This window comes from Ictalurus furcatus, chromosome 21 (assembly GCF_023375685.1).
Source record: "Ictalurus furcatus strain D&B chromosome 21, Billie_1.0, whole genome shotgun sequence".
Lineage (NCBI taxonomy): Eukaryota > Metazoa > Chordata > Actinopteri > Siluriformes > Ictaluridae > Ictalurus > Ictalurus furcatus.
The window spans coordinates 16,253,817-16,275,850 of NC_071275.1; the positions used below are offsets into that span (position 1 = coordinate 16,253,817).

Below are 22,034 nucleotides of genomic sequence, written 5' to 3' on the forward strand. Positions count from 1 at the left end.
AATCCGACGAGCAGCTGAAGTGCAGAGTGATGTCATTCAGATCGTTGATCCGTATCGGCGGTAGAGAGAGACTAAATCTATATCTTCTAAATGCGAATTTTGTCATTGTTTTGGAGCGCACTAGCTTATAGACAACCTTAACACTAACGTCTTCATACTAAAGCCACAAAACTTCAAATCTGATTTCATGGAACAAAAAAACCCAAAACGTTCATTTCAAAGTGTGTTGTAAGTCTGGCTCTTTCTAAACATGATCTACAATATCATACAATACTTTAATAAGCAGGTCAAGAGAGTCATGCCAAAACTTTTCAAAATATATTCTTGTGACTTTCCCTACTTTCATTTTTAACACTCTGAAATGATCTTTTCCTGCAAATAAATAGTAAAAAAGAGCTGTAATTCCTTTTAACCAATCAAAACCCATGGTGGATGCAAACGTTTGCTGTAGTCACTTACATGATGTGGACGTTTTTTGCTGTTCTTGTCATTTTTTCTTTGTTAAATATTGTTAAAAAAGAGAGAGAGACATCTATGTTTTTGTGTCACATGCCAAATAAAAAGACTAAAAAGAATCTTTGTTATAGGATGTTATATTAGGGCACAAAAAGAAAAAAAACCCCATCTGGTTCCTGTGTACTGTCTAGAAAGGAGAACAAGATGAAACAGAATGTAGCTGGTAGAAGATGAGAGCAGCTGAGGGAACTCACCCGTCCTTTCTCCACCAGGTTGGTGATCATGACAATGATGCCGGTGTTCTGCTCCCATACCATTCTCCAGAAGTCCTCGAAGGTGGACTTCAGGGGACCCTGAGCAGCAATGTAGGCCTTGGGCTTGTTGTAACCCTGAGAGACATGCATACACACTACAGCTTATACAATCATTATTCACAATTGCAGACTTAAGATACGTCGAAACATATGGAAGGGCTTGCGTTAAATTCAGCTCATTCAGATAATTGAAATTGATATAAGGAATAAAAGTTGGAGGTGGAGCTGGAACCACCACAGAGCTGATTATTTTCCTATAACAGCATGTCCTGAAGTGATGTATTCCTCTTATACTACAGTACAGTCATTTCTATGGGATTAGATTTGTGCCAAAAGTATTAAACGTAACTTTTCGAGAAAGGAAAAAAAAGTACAATGAGAGAGAAGAAAAACATTCTGAAAGTGAAAACAGTGAACTCAGTGGCAAAAATGAAACACGGTCTTCAAATAAACAGCGTTCTTTGTTATCAGTTTTCTAAGCTTCGATTTCGTTCATCATGGTTGGTGAATGCGCTGCCAGAGTTTTCGTTTACTCTTTCAAACTTTTCAGTAACGCTCCGCAAGTTTACATTCGTCATTCCGTCACAAACCTCTCGGGTGGGCGGGGCTTAGCAGCGATTTACTCTCATTGGCTAGTGAGATTTGGATCGACAGCTCTCTGACCAGGAAGTGTAGACTTCACTGTCCCGAATTTTGGAGAGCGTTCTGGATGCGCTTCTCTGTACAGTTATAGAGTTTGTACTTTGTAGTGGAAATGTACTTGCTTACTTAGTCAGTATATTAGTTAGGAATTAATATTTGAGGTTGAGATTTGAGTCACATACGACTATTGCTCCGAGAGGAGCAGCACAGAGTGTCATCGTCATCAATGTCATCCTCCTCAGCTGTCAATCCAAATCTCACTAGCCAGTGAGAGTAAATCGCTGTTAAGCCCCGCCCATACATGAGATTTATGCCAGAATGGCGCACGTAAACGAAATGCTTCAGACTGTTTATCTTCTCTCTCATTGATAATTTCTGTTCATTTCTTAAAAAGTTATGTTCAATACTTTTGGCACAAATCTAATCCCAAAAATTTGCCCACGTTAAGTAAGGAAAGACACATGATATTATCCAACAAATAATCCAGTTTGGGGTGATAATAGTGGATTATTTTCCTATAAAACAATACCGCCAAGTGTTTAATTCCACTTATATCACAGCAAGCTGCCAACGATAATTTTTTTTACACTTATTAACAGACACTACATTGCACTTTAGATCTGTTTTTAATCACAATTAACATTGTTATTTGTCATGTTACTGAGAAGCCAGAAAGTGCAAAGCCCTCTGTCCTGAAGACTGTTACAGAGTGCTGACACTGGAGACTCCTTCCATAAACGTTTAATAAACATCTCTTCACTATATTATATGAGTCATACAAGTTTCTTTGTTAAATTACGGTATGTTTTGTAAATACATTTATTATTAGACTTATATTATATTAAGTTTCTGTGAATGAGTTGTTACTATAAAAACAGTGCATTAATATAAACCTGTGATTTGTCTTGCAGCCAGAACTACGCTTCTATGCACGCTTAACTCAATTCTGAATATGGCCCTTTGGGACACACACAACCAGGAATAATCGCAATGATGAACAGTTATGTCTACACGGCAGTGGCTGATCAATTCGGTGAGACCTGTGAGCACAGATTGAGGAAAACACTCACGTCCACATAGTTAGCATTGATGTAGTCACTGTGTTTGGAGTCCTTGCCGGCTAATGGCCTCAGCTTCACTCGACTGTGATCATCTGGAGAGGGACAGAGGCGGAGAGTGTGAATAGCATACAGAACACACACACACATGCACAGAGAGAGATCGAGAGAGGTGTAAAAGGTAAAGAGAGATACTCACATGCTACGATGTTGATGTATCTGTTTTTGTGCTTGTTGTCAGGATGATTTGAATGTTCCGATGTGATCTTCATATCGGCTGTGCAACGCTGCACTTCCTATAATTTAGCACACGCAAACACACACACGCACACACAAACGTCAATTTAAAAAACAATATAAAACAAAAAGCATGATGTAGATTACAAAAATGTTCCACTAGCAGCAGCCGTTCCTGTTTCTTTTGAATGATGATTCTGTACAACATGCAGAAGCAGCATCCATCACACACACACACACACATACACACACACACACCCCTAAGTATCCTGCAGATACTCATTAGTCATATGTAGATTTTAAAGCCAACATCAATGCCAAAGCTAAACCTTGAAACATTCAATGTAGAAATCATTACAGAAGAGCTTGGAGGTGGGGTTCATTTTTGTTGCCATGACAACAACTTCAGCACCTCAAATTATTTACATAAATGCCATTAAAAGAAGACGGGAGCAGTGAAGAGGGGTTTGTGAATTATTTTTGATAAAAAAAGAAAAATCTATATATTTCGGTGATAACTTGTTGGTCTGGGGAGGACTGGGAAGTCTGGGAAAAACCTTCACCTAGTCAACTTTGGTTGAAAAACAATATTTTGATTAAATAATTTCGACAATAAATTTAGACTGACTTCCACACATTTGCCAATTATCATTCATCAAGCACTCGATCCTGGTCAGGGTTGTTGTGGATCCGGAGTCTATCCCGGGAATCCTGGGGGCATGAGGCAGGAATTCACTCTGAACGGAAGGCCAATCCATCTCAAGGCACCATGCACACCTAATGTACATCATACGAAACTTCACGCAGACTGCAACCTGAACTGAGGTTGAACCCTGGATGTGTACTTCTTGAAAAATGCTCCACCTGATTAAGTAATGGTTTGACATTTAAATGCTTTGACTCCTTCGGTGAAGCTCAGCAGAAATATCACTTATATATAAATGATGTTTACTTCACAAACCCATTGGCATTTAAGTGCTGTTGACCAATCAGACTCCAGAGAGATGCTGTTCTATATGAGTGTGTGTGCATCCAGTGTGAATGAGGGCTGAGGGGAAGAGAGGTGTGTTGATCTGATACTGTGACACTTCCGAGGCGTTTAAAAAACTGCCAGAGGCGACAGCAACAGCAGAGACTTCGCAAGTGACATCTGTTTCCTGAAAGCTGCCTCCATCTCCAGACACTCACATTCGCACACACCAGTGACTTCATGCCAGCACTAACCTCTGACTGCCTTATGTTTATGACTACCACACAAATCCAAAAATGAGGCGTGTAGCAGGATCATGTTTTTGCTGGTTGATTGCATGTTACATTTATGACCATATTCCCGGGAGGGAGCCAGGTGAAAAGCAGGGTACTTGTAAAAGGGGCGTGGTTAATTTGAATACATTATAAAGGGGCGTGGTGCAGCAGTGCAGCACAGTGATGCGTTCTTAATAACATATACTTACATTTCAGATATAAACATCTCACTTAAACACGTGTTCTCTTTCTTTCTGCTCGTTTATTCCTCGTCTCAGTGAAGGCATTACGTGAGTCTGCCATTTAATTTGGGATTACACTCAACTGTTAAAGAGAAAATAGTTTAATCGTATGTAGTTAGTTATGAGATGGCAAGTATAAGCCGATTAACGTTGATATGCGGTAACGTTAAAAGTTGTCAGAAATGGGACGGGACTTTTGAAGGCTTTGCATCAAAATAACATCTTGATCGTACAACTTCAGTAATTTTTTTATTATGTGGTAATATTAGCCCAAATGAACCAAAGTGAGACTGAAAATACCACTGCACAGACAGATTCTGAATGTCATACTCACAAAGACACAAAAATAGCAACGCCATGTTTCATGTTAGAAGGTTACATTGCACCTGCAAACTACAGAGTCTGCAGAGGTGGATAACGTACCTGAAAATACAGCTATCTTACCTGAAATAGAAGTGAAGGTCACCTTTTAGAATATTACTGGCGTAAAAGTCTGAATGTATCTGATATTTAATGTACTTCAATATGAAAAGTATTTATTTTATATTAAAGGTACTTACGTATTGAAAGTAAAAGTACAAGTAAATGCTGTTAATACAAAACGTTTATTCTTTTTAAGCATTTACACCCCCTTAAAAATGGAGCCTTGTTAGCACTTGCAAACAACCAGTGATTGGACCACCGAGTTGTCAAATCTGCTTGCTTGCAGTCTGTGTTCTCGGTGTGGGACTACAAAATTTTATTTTTTTAGCAACGAAGATGCTTGGGGGAAATGTATCGGAGATACGTTTTATTTAGGAAATGTAGTGGGGCAAAAGTAAAAGTTGACAGAAATATAAAAATTCAAGCAAAGTACAGATTCTCTCCAAAATACTGAAGTACTGCAACAAAGTATTACTCCTTCGTTACATTACACCACTGAGAGTCTGACCTTTGTCTAATCTCCTAGTTCATGGCATAGCAGAACTCCTTCAGTACGATCAAGAACAGGAAAATGGCAAGAAATTGCAGCTCTTGTGTGTGTGTGTGTGTGTGTGTGTGTGTGTACAGGGAAATGTATTCGATCTAAAAGCAGTAATGTATAACTAATCATTGATAAGCTTTGTGTGTGTTGGATAATGTTTGGATAATTCAAAAGGATCAAATTTGATCAATTCAGCCGAGTCTTAGATCGCACCAAATCATCCTAAAGCTTTTCTGAGTCTTTAAGTCTTTGGACTCTTTCCTGCTCAACCTATTCATCCATAATTGCTCCCCCTCCCTCTATCTCTCTGCACACACTGCCAGAACACCAGTACAAAATGCCATACTCAAAATATCCCCCCAATCTTTCTGGCTCCCTCTCCTAAAGCACTCTTCTTTTCCCAGGAATCCCTTTAAAATCTCCCAATTGGAGTGCACACATGCCTGAATTCTTGCCACCCCAACCACCTTTCTCTCTCTCTCTCGCCAAAGCAGCACAAAGCCACTTGTTAGAGGCCCTAGAGGCTCCCTTTATATATAAAAAAAAAAAAAAAAAGGGGTGGTGGGGGCGGGGGTTTGGCTCTGTCCTTTTCTGCTATACTGGATGGAGAGGTACAGGGGGAAGAAAGGACGAGGCAGCAAAGAAGGCGCTATTGAAGGACATGCCGGCCCCCTGACACCACTATTTTGAGTGTGTAAAGATAAGTACGAGCATGTAAACTCCATCCACACACTCATCTTCACTCTCTATCCTGATTAAAGTACTGCTCAGAGTTACCACGCACATATTTACAGACCCCTGCGACAAAATTTGTTTGCTCTGTCATCTCATCTAATGCCAGTTTATTTTTATTCTAGTTCATTTTACACTATAACTACACTATCTCTAAAATACAATAGCTAGACTATAAAACAGGCCAGTCTAATTTGCAGATCTGATGCCAGTCTAGCATGTATTAGACTCGAGAACTAGACCTCTAGCTTTTGCTAAAGAGTCTGGTACGTTTCTTTAATAACCATGGCCAAGAATCGAGGACTTTCAAAGGATGAGGCTGTTTGAGTGACATTTCAAACAGGCAACCATGTTTACTCGCCACTAACTGTTTAAAAAAATGTTTTTATTAAATTAAATTAGAGAAATGATGCTGGGGACTTCTTTCAATCCTGTGACTATATCTTGCTCCAAAAGTGTCACAATTTAAAAGTGTGTTTTCCCACCTGACAGCCAATTAGGTTACAACCGTGAGGATTCTGAAGCTAGTGGGCAGAAAAGTGTACAAAATAAGAACATGGTTGGAGCGTCTGAGATCTAACCTGATTTGTCTAGGTTTCCTCAGTGATTGACTGAAAGAGTGAAGCGGAATCCGAAAAGCAGAGAGAGGTTTCTATAAAAACACACTTTCACCCAGGGAAGTATTTATAGCGCCCTCCACTAATATTGGCGCCCTTGGTAAATATGAGCAAAGAAGGCTGTGAAAATTTTTATTGTTTAACTTTACTTTGTCTTTATTGTTTAACCTTTTGATCTTTTGTTTAAAAAAAAAAAAATCACAAAAATACTCTGGTTTCATGGATATCAAACAACTGCAAACACAACACAGGTTTATAAAAAAAAAATCTGTGTTAAATATAGATGTGCAACAATTATTGGCACCCTTTTAGTTAATACTTTGTGCTAGCTCCCTTTGCCAAGATAACAGCTCTGAGTCTTCTCCTATAATGCCTGATGAGGTTGGAGAATACATGGCGAAGGATCTGAGACCGTTCCTCCGTACAGAACCTCTACAGATCCTTCAGATTTCGTGGACTCTCCTCTTCAGTTCACCCCACAGGTTTTCTCTTGGGTTCAAGTCAGGGGACTGGGATGGTCATGGCAGGACCTTGATTTTGTGGTCAGTAAACCATTTTTGTGTTGATTTTGATATGAATTTATAGCGGTGCCAATAATAGTTGCACACCTATATCTAACAAAGATTCTTTTTTGATAAACCTGTGTTTTGTTTGCAATTGTTTGATAACCATGAGAACATGAGAGGGTGCCAATATTAGTGGAAAGCACTATACAGTCATATATCCTGTCTTAATGACAGGAATTTCTATTTATTCATCATGTTTTGCCAGTTATTCAAAGGGCTTCATTAGTGAATATATGGAGAGAAAATTTAAACTGTCTAATTCTCAGCTATGAAGTCATGAGACGGTGTATTCATATTACTGAATGCAGTGTTGTATTAGAGAACGCTTTCTGGACAGAGGTGATTTCTCACCTATGTCACAAAGGACCAACTATTTCTGAACAAACATGGCCTACTTATTCCACTTAGGTATATTTACACATGTCAACTCATACCAATTCACACCTTCGGACTCCGGTATCGTGTCAATCTCATGAGATCATATGTGTGAATTACCCCAAATACACAGGAAGTCCAACTTACATGACACTCACCATGACCTGAGTGACTAAAACTCTCACACACATCCTATCTCATGGGTCCACAAATAAAAAAAAAAAAAAAAAAAATCTCGACACCGCTTATCATTAGGTATAAAGCAGCAGACGTTTGGATAATATGAGACGTGTGGTCCTGTGCCTCTGTGGATTACTGATCGTTTCTGATCCGGCTGCAGATTAATATTAATACAGCCTGAAGGGTCTGACAGCTCGGCACAGACGTGACATGATTTTCTGGCCTGGGCAAGGCAAGCTACAACCGAGGGCTGGTCATGTCCAAGACCATCTGGTTTACACACACACACACTCACACGCTCACAGAAGGGCTATAAAACATCCCTATTTGCTGACACATTGACAGAGTGATGCCAGTCTGGCCTATAATAACATCCTGCCAGAAATGCTTAACACACATACAAGCTTGTGGACACATTAAGGCACACACACACACACACACACACACAGGGTGTACATGCCAGCTGTTCATAGACAGAGACTAAATGTTGTGAGCAAAAGCCATTAAAGTACAGAGAGCCTGTGTATGTGTGTGTGTGTGTGTGTGTGTGTGTGTGTGTGTGTGTGTGTGTGTGTGTGTGTGGTAGTTGTGAAAGAAGGCATTACATCTCACCTCAAAGTCTTCAGAGAATCCATGCTGGTTGTTGGCGTACAGATCTGATATGTGCTTGATAAACTGTTTGACGGGGATCGCCTCCATGTCGTCTGCAACACAGCCAGAGAACAGAAACATAAAGAGTGAAGAAAAGAAGATTCTTCCTTTCGCATGCAATGTCATAATAGCAAATGTGTTGGCCTTAATAATGATAACACATTAAGCACTGTCCAGGACACTAGGACACCAGGATACTTGAGAATGATTGTAAACGCACAACAGCAGCACACAGACAAATACAAACCCTATGCCTATAGGTCATCTATATACACCGTGGTTTACTATATAGATTTCGATCCCGAATGAGGTGCCAGAGGCAACAGTGAGCAAAATGAGGACGAAACCTTGAGAGGAACCAAACTCAAAAGGGAACATGTCCTCTTCCGGGTGACAGCGGGTAGTGGGTTTATAAATAATTACTGTATACAGGTGTAGAAGAGTAAAGACGTCCCGTGTTGAAAGAATGACCCGTATGAGCGGATTGTGAGCACAGGATAGTCTTTATGATTACGGCAGAAGTTCTTGGGCACTAATCTACAATATCCAGATCAAATTATCCACTGAAACATGTTATAACTTTTCAAAAACTCTATCCCTTTTATTTGCACATAATACTAGTCCAATGTAAGGACATAATGTTTATCTACATGGTGCTAATAGTCATTGCAAACTGAACAATTGGCTGGCATTGAGGGGTTTTTCACTCTTTGATGGTTGTTGCTGGTCATTTTCACTGATTCGCCAATAAACGGATTCATTTTCAATAATCCATCCATCCATTTTCTGTACCGCTTTTCTTACACAGGGTTGTGGGGAGCCTGAAGGCTGTCCCAGGGAACCTGCGGCACAAGGTGTGGGACACCCCGGACGGGGTTCCAACCCATAGCAGGACACACGCACACACCCATTCACACACTACGGACAATTTAGAGACACCAATCAGCCTACTCGGAAACCAGAGTACCCGGAGGAAACCCCCGGCGCACGGGGAGAACAAGCAAACTCCGCGCACACATGCAGCGGCGGGAATTGAACCCCCGACCCTGGAGGTGTGAGGCAAACTTATGTATTCTTATTTGTTATATTTCAATAATTCAGACCTCGGGCATGAATATGGACGAGTGACACAACAATGTTGAAAATAAACCATTTATCCTCTCATCAACCTTCAAATTTCCCTTTGGGGTTCAATAAAGTCCATCCCACCCTCCATCCCTCCATCAGTCTCCCCCTGAAATTCCAGCACTGGAATTTCGCAGTGAAAGACAGATTTGAGGGAAAAATATCTCTTTGAATTACATTTGGTGACATACATGCTCATTTTACTCCACATCAGTACATGCTTCCTGAAAAAAACAAACAAAAAAAAACCTGCTCCAATGTTTCACTACCCACATTCTTAAATATTCCAATGAGACAGATGAAAACGGGGAAAATTCATTTCCAGTCTACATCTGATACAGGTGGAAATCTGATGGCTGCCATGAAAGCATTAAAGATTCAGACCTCAATCTGTTCATACTCACTAAATAAAGCGAGCAAGAGAGAGTGAGAGAGTATTTTTGTGTTTTAGTGCTGATGTAAAAGTAAAGAAGGGGTGGAGTTAAAAATAAAATAAATGAATAAGGTGTGGTTGGACGTGCTCAACACGGTAACTTCATACACTTTCTTACAGATTTCACGTCAGTATTCTAGAGGCAGAAAAAAAAAAAAACAGGCTGACTGTTCTCATGTACTTGTGTGTTTTCACTCACACAGGACACTGTGTCTATGCGAATTAATTTCCCTAAATAATAGCAATAAATCTGGTGAGTCTGGTATTTTACGTGGTTTGTCAGAAGTGATATGGATTCTGTTAATGCTGTTAATAACTATAATAGTTATAACGCCAAAGAGGTAGTGCAAGAATCATAACAGAGCTGGGCTAAAAATCCTTTAACCATCTTTATTAGCAGAGTGAAGAGCTCATCACTCCCTGTTCATGTTCAAATCAATGCCGTGATGGATTTTTACGTCCAAGGGTCATTACCCTAATCTAGCAGAGGAGTAGTGTGGAGCAGACAGTAAAATAAGCTCGGCTCCACTCCATCACTTCTTACACAGTTACACACTCAGACACACACTTTTCACTCCACAAGACAGCTCCAATTATTTCTACACAGAGTGCAAAAGGGCAGAGAGAGAGAGTGAGGGAGAGCGCTGGGTAAATTATGAGCGAGTGTTTGAGATGGTGTATGAATAACCAGGCTAAAACCCACAACCCAAACAGTGTAAACAGCGCCGTGTTACGGGTCGGCGTGCAACCATAAACACACACCTCGAGTTCTGAGTAAAATACGCTCCTGAAAGATGGCCACTGGCTCACTGACCCATTTTTACTAACGATCGAATGCTTCAGTCCTGAGGCCTTGTTTATAAAATATTTGTAAATCCACTTTTAAAGCTTTAAATTTCATGGATTTTATTTGACATTAAAAGTGATGTACAGCGCCCTCCACTAATATCGGCACACTTGGTATGTATGAGCAAAGAAGGCTGTGAAAAATGGTTAAAATTCACAAAAATACTCTGCTCTCATGGATATCAAACAACTGCAAACACAACACAGGTTTATCAAAAAAAATCTTTGTTAAATATATGTGTGTCACAATTATTGGCACCCCTATGAATTCATATGAGAAAAATATATTTGACGTATATTCCCACTGATAGTTTCCTTTTTTTTTTAGTACACCTGGGTGACTAGGAACCGGAAATTGTTCAACCATGACTTCCTGTTTCACAGGGGTATAAATATGAGGTAACACATAGACCAAATTCCCTTAGTCATTCTTAACAATGGGTAAGACCAAGGAATATAGCTGTGATGTGCAGCAAAAGGTTGTTGAGCTTCACAAAATGGGGCGTGGCTATAAGAAAATAGCAAAGCATTGAAAATGCCCATTTCCACCATCAGGGCAATAATTAAGAAGTTCCAGTCAACTGGAAGTGTTATGACCTGGAGTTGGACGTGTGTCTATATCGTCTCAAAGCACTGTGAAGAGGATGGTTTGAGTGGCCAAAAAATCTCCAAGGATCACAGCTGGAGAATTGCAGAAGCTAGTTGTGTCTTGGGGTCAGAAAGTCTCCAAAACTACAATCCGAAGTCACCTACATCACCACAAGTTGTTTGGAAGTGTATCAAGAAAAAAGCCTCTACTCTCATCCAAAAACAATCTCAAGCATCTTCAGTGTGCCAGACACTACTGGACCTTCAAATGGGATCGGGTTCTATGGTCAGATGGAACCAAAATAAAGCTTTTTGGTAATAAACACCAGAGGAGGTTTTGGTGCACACAGAGAGATAGCCATATGGAAAAGTACCTCATGCACACGGTTAAATATGGTGGTGGATCTTTAATGTTTTGGGGCTGTTTTTCTGCCAGAGGACCTGGACATTTTGTTAGGATACATGGCATCATGGACTCTATCGAATATCAACAGATATTAAATGAAAACCTGACTGCCTCTGCCAGAAAGATTAAAATAGGCCATGGTTGGATCTTCCAGCAGGACAATAATCCACAAATAAACAGATAGATAAATAAACAATTAACCACAATGGGACAATATACAATCTTGAGTCACTTCTGAATATATGTGCAGAAATTGAGGAATTTGTTTGTTTATGTTTAAATGTTAATAATCATAAGACTTTTTTTGCCCCCAAAACAAATGAGCAGCTAATGAATCACTATCGACTACCTAAAGAACCAATAGTTCACATTTTAACCTGAACATAAGGTTTCTAAAGCACATGAAACAAAAATGAAAAACCGGTTCCTTTGCTCCTTTTACATAAGACACATATAGGCGTGATATAGTAAATATTGGGTTTGGTAAGCTATCAGACACAGCAGCTGTGTTTGTATTGATAAGAACATGCCCACACACACGCGCACACACACACACACACACACACACACACACAGGCTTATAAAGTATGATTTATAAACAGACCATAGGTTTGGGCATTTTATAATAAGACGTCCACGTTGTATGGTTTAAGCAGGACTGTGGTCATGAAACTCACCTGGGATGGGGATGACTGGAATACTCTCATTGGGCACCACTCGCGGAGAGCTGCTGTCCTCCACATAGAAATGAGCAGTCTGGAAACACCTCCTAATACACACATGGAGAAGAAGAGTGTGTGAGAGAGAGAGGGGGAGAGAGAGAGAGAGAGAGAGGGGGAGAGAGAGAGAGAGAGCGAGAGCTCATTAACAACTGTTAAAATAAACAACTCAGCACCACATGAACCCTAAAATAAACATGCCCTAACTTACATCACAGGTGCTGCGAAGAGAAAGTCCTAATTATAATCTCATAAACGTATACTTTGACAACAGAACATGACACAAATAGAGCGATACCGAAATTCAGAGAAATGAAAGGAAAAAGTTTGTGGTGTGATGGATTAGTCACAATGAGTAACATCCGCTTTGGTGATTGATCATCATACAGCAGGGAAGGACACGGGCCAGGATCAAAGTGAACTTTCCACCCGTATCCAAAGAGCAAACACTAACTAAACACACACACACACACACACACACACACACACACACACACACACACACACACACACTCACTCACTCACTCACTCTACCTTGCATGCAAACACACTTCAGAAAGTAGTAGGAAACATTATCTCCAGAAAGCCTTTTCCAAAACAAACACAATATGGCAGTATGATAGACCTCAGAGAGTGCTAAGTCTACACAGATCCGGTGAAAAAACCCCGACACAGACACAGACGCTCACGAATGCAGCTCTCAACGGAAAAAAACAACACCACGAGTGTCAAGAAGAATCTGCTCCAGTTCCAAAAGGAGAGTGTGAGAAAACTGGTTTAGCGTCTTTAGCTCACACAGAAACAAAACAGCCCTGATAACACCTCTCAGAGAAAACGGTAAACAAAAACAAAAACAAAAAATATATATATATATATATTGAGAGAGCATGAAGGCCCAAGAGAAAACCAGAGCGACAGGTTGTAGTCAGTAAGTGTCCTGAATGGAGGAGTGCAGGCTTGTCTTCCTACCTGTACTTCACACACAGGAGAGAACACAATCTGTTCATCCTCCGAGAACACGAGGAGACAAACGGACAAACGTAGGAGAGAGGCAGAAGCTTTGGCATGCTGTTGATGACTGATAGGACGACAGAGACGGAGAGTGAAGAGGAGGACTGAGGGAGGGTCTCTCTTGTGTCATGCTCATTTAACACTTGGGGTCAGAGCCACATGGCTCTGCGTGAAAAAACAAAAAAAACACCACCGACCCTGGACCAGCCTCGCATGTCTGTCCCTGACCTGACGCGCAGCTCAGATGATCTCAGATCTGCTGAAGTACAGGGAGGTGACAGAGAGGCAGTCCTAAGTCCGTTCAATAGGATTAACTTTGCACGACATTCTGCCTCCTCCCCCAGCACCTGCTGCTTGCTCTGTCATACACACACACACCCACACACACCCTGCTGGCTGGACACTACTTTCTTTTTTTCTTTTTGTACTCTCTATACTTTGTGGTCAGTAAATGAAAGTCTAACGTGACTACATTAACCTGCCTCCAGCCGTGCCAGAAAGACCTGCCTTTAACTTTCTTGAGGAACCCTCCGGAAGGATTTCTTTCATGTGCTGAAATTCACGCCTGACGGTCGAGAGCCTCTGTGCTCCACACGCCTGCTCTGCTGAACAAAGGCCAAGCTATGGCACGGGAAGCCCCAGCCACAGCCAAGCATTCATTAGCACGTAGAACTGCTACAGGATATTAAACAGGATATCGGTGTGGTGGGTGATTTAAGAGCAGTGAAATGTGTCTTTGCAAAACTTCAACAATTTATGAATCGTTTACTGAGTAAAGGTCAGATGACTTCACTCGGTTTGTATAAGGGGCAGAACAGGATGAGAAATTCAGATGAAATCAGTGTTACAGCGTACAGCACATCTCATGACGCATACTGAAATACACAGCTTCACAAAAGAGGACATTAAATGACTAGAATGGCAAGAAATAAGAAATATTACATTATTTGCTTCCGGTTGAATTGATTTGAGTGAGCAAACTGGTCAAAGTGTGGAAATATTCACCGCAGCACTCTTAAGAATATTGGAGTTTAAAATCTCATTTAAAAATGTCGTGAACATGTTACAGGCGAGTGTTATTGTGTCATAAAATTGAACAGCCTATCACATTCCAATATGCAAATTCTAATTTACATAGTTATTACATTTGTAGCGTCTAATTCTTGCCAATATAAAAAAAGGTGTTCAAAATATTTTGGGTGACATAAGACTTAAGAGGGTCGCTCTTAGCTATCAGATGTTTAAACGCTACAATTAATAAACAAAAATAAACGATAAAATTGTAATTAATATGTATTCTGCTACAAAAACGTGGTGGAGTGTGCTATGGGAAAAAAAAAAAATCAGTGAAAGCATGGTCATTGATTACCCTGACCTGAAAAGTTTTATTCTTCTTATACCACCACAATGCAAACGATTACAATCTTTTATTTATTATAGAACGACGTCGTTTTTTTTTTGAAAATCTATTATTAGCTACATTTAACGAAACATCCGTGAAAGAAATGAAAAGACATCAAAGAGCAAACTTCTCTGTCCTCAGAACTTTCCACGCACTGAACTTTTCCATGCGTCAAGACTTTCTGACCAATCCGATTCAAGAATTTAAGAACCTCTAGTTCGTACAAAGCCAAGACGTTAGCGCTGAATCAAAACTCAGGAGTAAACAGATTATATAAGCATCGCTGCTGATGCACTGAATCTGTCCATTAAAGAGCGACTGTGCGTCTCTTGGCAGATAAAGAGCTCATCAAGTGCCACTGAATGGACCGCTGACAGCCTGAAGGCTTTTAACGTCAGCGCTGCAGTCCTCAGTAAGGCCCAACCCTGTCCATCACACCACAGAGGAGACTCCTGAACTCCACAGACACACTTTCAGAGCAGCAGAAAAGACGGAGAAACACAAAAAGGGTTGAGAGGATGGGCGGGTGAGAGAGGGAGAGAGAGAGAGAGAGAGAGAGAGAGAGAGAGAGAGTGAGAGAGAGAGCGAGAAAGAGAAAGAGAGAGATGGATGAAGAGTGAAAGACACGGAAAGAGAGACAACACAAAGATATAGATGTTCGGGGGGACAGAAAGAGAGAGAGAGCAAGAGAGAGAGAGAGACAGAGAGCGAGAGAGACAGAACTAGCGCTGGAAGAAGAGTGAGACACATGGAAAGAGAGACAACACAAAAGTATAGATGTTCAGGGGGGACAGAAAGAGAGAGTGAGAGAGAGAGAGAGAGAGAGAGAGAGAGAGAGAGAGAGAGAGAGTGACAGAGAGAGTGAGAAAGAGAAAGAGAGAGATGGATGAAGAGTGAAAGACACGGAAAGAGAGACAACACAAAGATATAGATGTTCGGGGGGACAGAAAGAGAGAGAGAGCAAGAGAGAGAGAGAGACAGAGCGAGAGAGACAGAACTAGCGCTGGAAGAAGAGTGAGACACATGGAAAGAGAGACAACACAAAAGTATAGATGTTCAGGGGGGACAGAAAGAGAGAGTGAGAGAGAGAGAGAGAGAGAGAGAGAGAGAGAGAGTGACAGAGAGAGTGAGAAAGAGAAAGAGAGAGATGGATGAAGAGTGAAAGACACAGAAAGAGAGACAACACAAAGATATAGATGTTCGGGGGGACAGAAAGAGAGAGAGAGCAAGAGAGAGAGAGAGACAGAGAGCGAGAGAGACAGAACTAGCGCTGGAAGAAGAGTGAGACACATGGAAAGAGAGACAACACAAAAGTATAGATGTTCAGGGGGGGACAGAAAGAGAGAGTGAGAGAGTGAGAGAGAGAAAGAGAGAGAGAGAGAGAGAGAGAGAGAGAGAGAGAGAGAGAGAGAGAGAGAGAGAACTAGCGCTGGATGAAGAGTGAGAGATATGGAAAGAGAGACATCACAAAGGTATAGATGTTCAGGGGGGAGAGAGTGAGAGAGAGAGAGTGAGAGAGAGAGAGAGAGAGAGAGAGAGACAGAGTAATGGATTGAAGAATGGTTTTCTCAGTCTGATAAGTTTATCTGTCATGGAGACTACAGCCTCATACATACTCCTCTTTTAGCCAGCACACACACACACACACACACGCACGCACGCGCACACACACACACACACACACACACACACACACACACACGTGCGTGCACAAAATAACCACACTTCTACCACATACTTCCACACAGCTGAGACAATAATAACTAAAAGCTTCAAGTGATTTAAGATGGGTGGAAACTAATCTGTAAAACATTTAATATGCATTTTGCTTTTCTTTCATTTTCAACACTATTTTGGAGTTGGAAATGTCAGAGATCATTAATACAATTAAGATCATCAAAAATGAATACAATTAATTTTATTAATACAACAGTAGAAATGTAAACAATGCCCAGGTTATTTATTCCTCATTTAAAAACCATTTTTATATGAGTACTTTTTAATTAAAATGAAATTTGTTCCGGGTTGGCAGTAAAATGGAACGTTAGAAATTAAATAACAAATAGAAAATTAGGTATTAAACATGTCCAAAAAACATTTAAAAATAAATATAAATAGACAGATTAATCATTAAGTTTCACTTTTACATTGCTAATCTGACTGTTTTATCCCCCAGTTTAAACTGTGAAAACAATATGCTGAAAAAGTAGAAAGTCCTCAAATACCACTGCTTTTGTATTTATGTTCCTGGAAATGATTTAGTGAGTAAAAAAAAATTCAGGTGATTCCTACTTGACTTTGCTCTTAACTGCTGCGTTTTGTGAAATTTCAAATGTCAATTTATTAATCATTTAAACTCACTAAATATTTTCCGATTGAATTAATGCTGGAAATCATACATAACGCTCGAGTTTGAACTTTTTGTTATATTAAGGATGTTAATATAGTACTAACGCAGTCAATTAGTAAGTTCATACGAGAGCGTAGTAAAGCGTCCAGACTTCACGGTTATGTAACAGTGGCTACGTTTACATGGACAGCAGTAATCTAATTATTGACCTTATTCTGAATAAGACAATATCGTGATTAAGGTGTTTACATGAGTCGCTTTTAGAATACTCCTTTCATGTTCAGGTTTTACATGTTATAGAACATAGATGGATTAACAGCACGTCATTACGTCCCCGCGCCACGCCGTCCGACGTTGCCTCCGGAATTTCACGTATCGACATACAGTTCATCTTTGTTATGGGACCACATACAGTTTTGGGTGTTTATATTTTTAATTTTACAAAAGCTTCAAGTGCAGATAATTATGTATCATGCTATACGTGCAAATAGACGACTGCTTGAAGCCGTGGGCTGCGTCCCAAACCGTGTACTTACCGTCTATATAGTAGCTGAAACACATGTATTTTGCGTACTATACAGCAGGTAAGTACGTGGTTTCGGACGCAGCCGTGCTCTCTTGTTTGCCATCAAACGGTTGAGCGCTGCCGTGTGTGTACGTGTCCTGTCGCAAAATGCGGTGAAAACTCCCACACGACGTTAATAATGTGATTAAGGTGTGTACATGTCTGTAATACACTTAGATAGAGCGACTAAAACAGGAATACTCCACATGTCTTAATTCCATTTGTGTTTACTTCGAGTATGACTTTAGTCGGATTAAGGTCATCAATAATCGCAGTTTACATGCTAGTTTCTTAATCGGAGTATCGTCTTAATCGGGTTCATATCGGATTATTGTCCATGTAAACGTACTGATGATGTAGTTGGCCATTAGCAGTTAGAGCGGTGTTAAATAAGGATAATCTCTCTCTGTAAGTGTGTGCAGAGATGTGTCGTGTGTGTATGTGTGTGTGTTGTGGGACTGCATCTGCAAAGAGATCACAACCATAATTGCCCCATCGTACTTACTCATGCATCCACACACACACGTCCCAGTGCATGGACTGAGGGTTCTGGTCTCCAGCTGAGAGTGAGCGTGAGCAGATGGGGGTGTGTGTGTGTGCTCGGAGCAGGGAGCTGTGACCTGGAGACGAGCTGCCGTGCGAGTCAGAGCTGTTTAGTACACAAACCAACACCCAGTGAGCACACGACACACTTCTGGGAGATGGACTACACAGCTGAGGGATAATCAATTCCCAGAAACAGAAACAGATCAGAAGCACATCTTGTTCTAATTCGCAAAAATAAAGCCTTTTCACCATTTCTCTTAGGCGGTCTCAGACATGTGGGGAATCTATGTTCCACATTGAGTGGGTACAGGGTGTGATTTTTAAACAAAGGGACATTGTTTCATTTGAAATAAAACGTTGCAATTTTGCAGCGTGTGCTAACTGTTAGATTCGTGACACAGAGAAAAGGAAGTTTGTTTGTTCCTGTTTATTCTTAATGAAGGTGCCAAGGGAAAGCAGAAGTCCAAAAACTCTAAACTTAGAAATAAGGGAGCGGACGTTTCTAAAGCCATTTTAAAGGGGCGGTGTGTCATTTTTAGAGACTTCTGCTGCCTGAGAAGTCTGCCCTCCACCTTGCTCCAACCAAACGCCTCTGTAGAAACAACATACAGTCATGTGAAAATATAATACCACCCATTTTATTTGATAGAGAACGTCAACTTTATTAACAGGCGCTGTTTCAAAGAGGATCTAATGTTTGCTTGTCCCAATATGTCAAAAAAACCCATTTCCGTGGGGTGTACTTATTTTTTCGCATGACTGTACGCCTTGTGAATGGAAAAAGGGATGGGGTGAGCAGCTTTGTTCCAGATAGAGCAGGAATAATTTCTTATACCAGAAAAAATAAATAAAAGACTGACATGAATGAAGCATAGAGTTCAATTACATGGAAATACTGAAAATCAGATTTCTGTAATGCATCTTTGAAATGATGTCATTAGGATATGTGTAGAAACTTTCACGAATGACAAACTACACCTTTAAAAGTGTGGATGTGATCTCTCACACAGTGAAAGTAATGTGGTTTCTCTCGCTTTCTCTCGCTTTCTCTCCTCCATCTCACTCTCTCTATCCTCCTCCGTCTCTCTCACTCTATCTAACTTCCATCTCTCTCTCTATACTTGGTCTTTCTCTCCTCTCTCTTTTTCTCTGCAGCTCTCTCCTTCCTTTCTCTCTCTCACTCGCGCTCTCTCTCCATCTTTTGCGCTCACTCACTGTCTTTTTCCATCTCTCTCTCTCTCCCTCCAATCTGTCTTACTCTCACTCACTGTCTTTTTCCATCTCTCTCTCTCTCCCTCCAATCTGTCTTACTCTCACACTCACAGACTTTTTCCATCTCTCTCTCCCTCCAATCTGTCTTACTCTCACACTCACTGACTTTTTCCATCTCTCTCTCCCTCCAATCTGTCTTACTCTCACACTCACTGACTTTTTCCATCTCTCTCTCCCTCCAATCTGTCTTACTCTCACACTCACTGACTTTTTCTATCTCTCTCTCTCTCCCTCCAATCTGTCTTACTCTCACTCACTGACTTTTTCCATCTCTCTCTCCCTCCAATCTGTCTTACTCTCACTCACTGACTTTTTCCATCTCTCTCTCCCTCCAATCTGTCTTACTCTCACACTCACTGACTTTTTCCATCTCTCTCTCCCTCCAATCTGTCTTACTCTCACACTCACTGACTTTTTCTATCTCTCTCTCTCTCCCTCCAATCTGTCTTACTCTCTCACTCACTATCTTTTTCCATCTCTCTCTCCCTCCAATCTGTCTTACTCTCACACTCACTGACTTTTTCGATCTCTCTCTCCCTCCAATCTGTCTTACTCTCACACTCACTGACTTTTTCCATCTCTCTCTCCCTCCAATCTGTCTTACTCTCACACTCACTGACTTTTTCCATCTCTCTCTCCCTCCAATCTGTCTCAGTCTCTCACTCACTGTCTTTTTCCATCTCTCTCTCTCTCTCCCTCCAATCTGTCTTACTCTCACTCACTGACTTTTTCCATCTCTCTCTCTCTCTCCCTCCAATCTGTCTTACTCTCACTCACTGACTTTTTCAATCTCTCTCTCCCTCCAATCTGTCTCAGTCTCTCACTCACTGTCTTTTTCCATCTCTCTCTCTCTCTCCCTCCAATCTGTCTTACTCTCACTCAATGACTTTTTCCATCTCTCTCTCTCTCCAATCTGTCTTACTCTCTCACTCACTCTCTCTCTATCCTCGGTCTCGGTCTCTCTCACTCTCTATCCCCCGCCTCTCTCTTTTTTCATCTGTATATCTATCCTCTCCCTCTCTTTCGGCAAACCTATTTAGGCTCCTCCTTCATCAAGCCTGAGTGAGGGCCATGACAACAGGTCCTTGGTAACCGCTTCTATAGCACTTGTATCACCACGGCGATGTCCTTAGGGTAGGCTGCAGACCCTCTTCATCTTACTTACCGTCAAACGTGGGTTGGATTTTACACACATACAATCTCATAACCTGCTCTCACAGTGCTGTAAAGGTTCCAAGACCCTCGACATGATAAATGACTAGTTCTTAAATCTTCACGCACATACACACACACACACACACAAACCAGATGACCAAAAGTGTAGGAAAGAGACAGAAAACACACACTGACATAGTGATTCAGTGAATCAACTGGAAAGTGAATCAGTGAATCTGTCCAGTAGCTGAATCAGTGAATCAGTAAATGGATTATCTCAAATGCAGTCGTTCAGCCGAGACATGCTCCGAGTTTGTTTCTCTATTTTTCCGTTAAACAGCCCGATTCAAGTTTGAGGCGAGTGTGTGACGAATTAGACCTCTTAGACATTTACTTATGAGCTACAATAGCCTTGTAGATCACTGTACAACTAAACTCTGGGCTGAATGAGCACATGTGGGGAAAAGTCATCCTCAATCCTCTCTTTTTCTTTCTCTCACCTCCAGTAGACAAGGACAGCGAGGAGGAGGATGAGGCAGAGGAAGGTGAGAGCAGACACCACTACTAGAGGAATGATCCACTCCATCCTGCCTGCACCGGGAACTGGTCGCATATTGGAGACTATAGTCCGCTCTGAAACACAAACCCACACACACACACACACACACACACACACAAATATATATATATATATATATATATATATATATATATATATATATATAAGTGGATTTACAGAGCGACAATACTGCTGCCTTTGCTATAAAACGTTTATCACAGGAAGGAACTTTTCTGTGTTGCATATATACAGTATATCAGCATTTAAGTATTAGCACCTTTAAGAGATTCCCCTCAGAGATGTCCATCTGTAAATGTGGCCTTCCTATGGCAACGCACACTGCACTAAACAGACACAGTGACCACTGTGACAGCTAGTGTTTATCAAAATCACATTTTAGCACCTTTCACTGGTTTATTTTAAGACGGAATGTGCTGCGAGCTGAAAGCTGAACTGCACTACGCTACTGATGGGCAGAGAACGACAGGAATGATATGTACAGAGGTAAAATGTTAAATCCAACACGACACTCTGATGTTAACAGCCTCCTCCAATGCCGTTTTCTTTTTTTTGGGGTTATATTTGTACATCACAGACGCTCTGACGTTGTCAGACATTCTCAGGAAAGTCAACGCGCACGACAGAGATCGTATATAAATTTAGATCCTTTACAATCTCTCTGTGGGTTTTGAGAAAAGGTTATGATGTAATGACTATTATTATCATCGTCGTCATCTCTATTTATATAAGTGCCTTACATAGAAGATTACAAATTAGA

General features: G+C 40.9%; 1 protein-coding gene across 2 annotated transcripts in view; it reads right to left on the bottom strand.

Moving 5' to 3' along the window:
- ptprga (protein tyrosine phosphatase receptor type Ga) overlaps positions 1-22,034 on the bottom strand; it is a 298,438-nt gene that overhangs the window by 15,703 nt on the left and 260,701 nt on the right. Inside the window, exons 13-19 of one of the 2 annotated variants that reach the window (XM_053652631.1) lie at positions 21,198-21,330; positions 18,230-18,373; positions 12,355-12,446; positions 8,241-8,332; positions 2,670-2,766; positions 2,483-2,565; positions 711-845 (exon numbers count right to left, since the gene is read on the bottom strand). In XM_053652631.1, coding sequence (XP_053508606.1) covers positions 711-845; positions 2,483-2,565; positions 2,670-2,766; positions 8,241-8,332; positions 12,355-12,446; positions 18,230-18,373; positions 21,198-21,330 — 776 coding nt within the window. The remainder of the gene's footprint in view (positions 1-710; positions 846-2,482; positions 2,566-2,669; positions 2,767-8,240; positions 8,333-12,354; positions 12,447-18,229; positions 18,374-21,197; positions 21,331-22,034) is intronic. The other variant, XM_053652632.1, reaches the window with a different exon arrangement.